The sequence below is a fragment of the Vigna unguiculata genome, chromosome 10 (assembly GCF_004118075.2).
Source record: "Vigna unguiculata cultivar IT97K-499-35 chromosome 10, ASM411807v1, whole genome shotgun sequence".
Taxonomy (NCBI): domain Eukaryota; kingdom Viridiplantae; phylum Streptophyta; class Magnoliopsida; order Fabales; family Fabaceae; genus Vigna; species Vigna unguiculata.
In genome coordinates, this window is record NC_040288.1 from 6,350,563 (window position 1) to 6,354,769 (window position 4,207).

A 4,207-nucleotide genomic window follows, 5' to 3' on the forward strand; every position below is an offset into this window, starting at 1 on the left:
GCAAAAAAAAAACATCTTTTTGAAATTTCTATCAACCTTAAAATATACTTATTTTATTATTTAATTCATATTTTAATTTTTTTTGAAAATTTTTTATATGTTTAACACTTTTTTTTGTTGATTTTTCTGTTAATTAAAATTTTTTTTTTACTTTTAATTTTTAACAACATTAAAGCATATTTATTCTATTATTTATTGGTGAACATCAAATACAATATTAAACATAGGTGTACAATACTTTTGGCATTTTTGTCCTCGATAAAGTAAATCTGTATTAATGATTATTAGGTCACAATTATCTTAACATCACAGTTAACAATGGAATTTTGTAAATTTCAATATGTATTAATTATTCTTAACGAGTACCCTTAGCAGGACCCTTAGTGTATTAGTAACAATAATTAAATATATAAATTTTAAATGTATTATTATTATTATTAATTTGGCTCTTCCCAAAATTATTAACCAAGATCCCCCCTGATTATGATGACAATAATTTATAAAATTTTATGTTGAAAATATTTAATATATCAGATTTTAATTTGGATTCACCTAAGAATAATCATATATTCTCATTTTTTTAGAAAAAAGAATTGTATATTTTATATGTAAATATCATGTGTCATGTTCTATTTTTTAAAAAATTAGCATACTGACATATCATACACATATCATATCTGATACATATATTATATTCGATATACGTATCATATCTTATGTCTATGCATCATAAGTTTTTAATAATTGTCACATGTATTTGTTAAGAAAAAAATATTAATATATAATTATCATTGGAGTAAGGACAAAGATCTTAAATTTATAGAAACAAAAAATAAAGCCCAGAATGTTTTGTTCAATTACCTTAACTGTTAATTCAAACAAAAAAAAGAACAAAAGTAAGTTTTTGTATTAAAAATGCATTTCTTACTCTTATTGTACTAAAACGAAATATATTAGTAATTTTTGTTTTGAATTGATTATTTACCCTAAATAATCGAATTAGAGCATTGACTTTATTGGTTCAAATCTGGAAGAAATCTACCATCCAAGATATCCTATGTCGCACATTTATTTTCTTCAACTTAAGAAAAAAGTTTATTGTGTAAGAACATTTTCATTGCAAGGATCATACTCAAGTAAGTTTAATATCTTGAATCTTATATAAGACCTTCCCATTAAAACATGTTGATATGGTATAAATTTAAGACCTTGGATTATAAGAATAAAAAAGTATTTTTCTTTGTTAAAAAGATTTGTTTATGCCAGAAACTAAATAAAAAGGTATCGAAGTATGAATTTTATAAAGCTTTTATACTTGAGAATAAGAGGTTCAATGTAAATTTACGTCGAAACTTCAAATCATAAATGAGATTTTAAAATGTTGCACGTAATTTCTCTTTTCCGCTTTTTCCCTGAAAACCTAAACAAAAGAAATTCAATTATATTAATTAACGTAGTATTTATGCCAGAAACTAAATAAAAAGGTAACAAAGTATGAATTTTATAAAACTTTTGTGTTGGATTTAAATTGGTTAGGAGGTCTTAAAAATGATGTAGCACACTGAAATTAACAAAAAAGTAAATTAAAATTGTGCGACAACTCTTGCAATGAAATGGCCTAAGAAACAATTCCTTCACAATAAAAAACACAAATTGTCAAGCAACACCAATACATATGTAAAATAAATTTAAAACATAATTAAATAAAAGTAAAAGATATAAAGGTAAGAGCTTATGTTACATTGTAAGAAAAAAAAAAAAACTTGATGCGCCCACAATTTTGTTTTTCTTTTAAGCAAAGCTCTATGAAGGTGGCTTCTATTTAAATAAACACTGCATTAATATGCTTAAAATTTTCTTTATATTTGATAAATAATGTAATTAATGATACCATTACTTTAATTAATTAATATATGTGAGCCCACATCTTTCCTTTAATTATAAATAGGGAACATAGCACAAAACAAAAGATGAGCAAAAGAAAGTGTGTTTGTGTGGTACTTCAATGGGGCATTTGGGTGAAGATGGTGATCTTGGAAAGGGAGTGAGCATGAATGGTAATGAAGAGAGTTTGGAGAGAAGGGTCCACACATCTTCCATTGAAGATGCTGTCAAAGTCCTCTTGACTGCTCTAGGTGAAGATATCAACAGGGAAGGCATCATAAAGACGCCACTTCGTGTTGCCAAGGCCCTTTCCGAAGGAACCAGAGGTTATTATATTCTTTTCTTATTTCACCTTTTACTGAGATATTATATAAAAATAATTTCTGACAATTGTTTTATGAAATATAAATTGTAGTATGTTAGCAGAAATTATGATAAGAAGGGTTTTATTATATATACCAGGTTATGTTCAAAGTGTGAAGGAAATTGTGGAAGGTGCATTATTCCCTGAAGCTGGTCTAGACCATACCGAATTCGCTGGTGATGGAGGTGGAGTAGGTGGAGTTGTGATTGTGAGGGACCTTGAGTTTTACTCCTACTGTGAGTCTTGCATGCTACCATTCTATTTCAAGTGCCATGTGGGGTATGTCCCTTCTGCCCAAAGAGTTCTCGGTTTAAGCAAACTCTCTCGTGTCACCAATGTGTTTGCAAAACGTCTCCAAGAACCTCAAAGACTTGCAAATGAGGTGTGTTCTGCTTTGCATGAAGGAATTCAACCCACAGGTGTTGCTGTTGTGCTTCAATGCAAACACATTCCCTTTCCAGACATGGAATCATACTCTCTTGGCTCAAACCACAAAGGAGTGGTGGGGATACTGGTTTCTTCAGGCTCCGGTGTTTTTGAAAACAAAGATGCAAACTTGTGGGCTGACTTTTTTGGCCTCCTTAACTTTAGAGGCATTGACAAGGACAAAATTCTTGATAAGGGGTCAATGGACGACCAATGTTGGTGTCCTTCTTTGTCTTCTAAAGTCTCATCCGAGAACGAAGAGCTGAACCCTGCTATGCTCACTGCAGTAGCTTCAATTCTCAAGTCTTTAGGCGAGGATCCAACTAGGAAGGAATTAGAAGGGACTCCTGCTAGGTATACCAAATGGCTGATGAACTTCAAGTGTAATAGCATTGAGAGGGCGCTGAATTGTTGGCTTGGGATTCGGACAAATGGTGCTTTGAACACTAATGAGGGGTTAGGTTTTGATGAAAAGCTACAGTCAGAGCTGAACTTGCCTTTTCTGTCACAGTGTGAGCATCATTTGCTTCCATTTCATGGTGTTGTTCACATAGGATACTTCGTTTCCAAAGGGTTTCATCCCATTGAGAAAAGCCTGTTGCAGTCAATAGTGCATTTTTATGGTATTAAGCTGCAGGTTCAAGAAAGGGTGACCAAGCAGATTGCAGAAACTATTTCCCCATTGATTGGTGGAACTGTGATAGTAGTGGTGGAAGCAAGTCACACATGCATGATTTCTCGGGGAATTGAGAAGTTTGGTAGTAATACTGCTACCATTGCTGCATTTGGACGCTTTTCAACTGACCTTGCTGCAAGAGCTGTGTTTCTCAATACTATTCCCAAGGCCACATATATTTGAGAGCATTGATGATTTTCAAAGGGTTATGTTCGCCGTTGGATATCGGAATTTCAAAAGTTCAGTCTGTGTCAAAAATAAATGTTGTCTTAATAAGCATTGTTGTTTTCATGATCCAATACAAGCCAGTGCAGTCAGGATTTAATGACAAAATAAAAGTTGACGCAATACAATTATAATAATTCCCAAAGCAACGAGTAAGAAAAAATATGAATTTAAATCCAGATATCATAACATAAACCCTAAGATCCTATAAAATTCATCTGTACACACAAAATCAGTATATCATGAAACAAATAGTTGGACTTCAATTCAAAATGACCAAAATACTATAATAATTATTATCATCCTAGTTTGTATCAACTCACAAAACAGTAACTATTTTCAAACAGAATTGTTATCATTTTTACCCAATAATTATTTGCCTTAAGCAAATAATCTTTCCAGAGCATAATCTTTCAAGTTAAAACCATAATCGTCGTCCAAGTCTTTAACACCATCATTTTTAGTTCCATTAAAATGAGTAATGTCTAATCATCTTGGTGTATAGTTTCGTTCTCCTCAACCTACTAATTTGAATTGATTTTGATCACTTCTTTTTAACTTATTTTGATTATTCATATATAACAAATATAACATCATTTATCGTGTGTTGTTTCTATGAGTGAACCTAAGCA

General features: G+C 31.1%; 1 protein-coding gene across 1 annotated transcript; it reads left to right on the forward strand.

Moving 5' to 3' along the window:
* Positions 1-1,991: 1,991 nt before the first annotated feature.
* LOC114167592 (GTP cyclohydrolase 1-like) lies at positions 1,992-3,670 on the forward strand. Its single transcript, XM_028052694.1, has 2 exons — positions 1,992-2,210; positions 2,347-3,670. Exons 1-2 carry the CDS (start codon positions 2,006-2,008, stop codon positions 3,531-3,533), a joined length of 1,392 nt encoding a protein of 463 aa, XP_027908495.1. The 5' UTR covers positions 1,992-2,005; the 3' UTR covers positions 3,534-3,670.
* Positions 3,671-4,207: the final 537 nt, after the last annotated feature.

Excerpts from the sequence above, each read along its gene's own strand:
- LOC114167592 (XM_028052694.1), top strand. The coding sequence starts at position 2,006 with ATGGGGCATTTGGGTGAAGATGGTGATCTTGGAAAGGGAGTGAGCATG. Across the intron at positions 2,211-2,346 it reads CCTTTCCGAAGGAACCAGAG|GTTATGTTCAAAGTGTGAAG; the intron begins GTTATTATATTC and ends TATATATACCAG.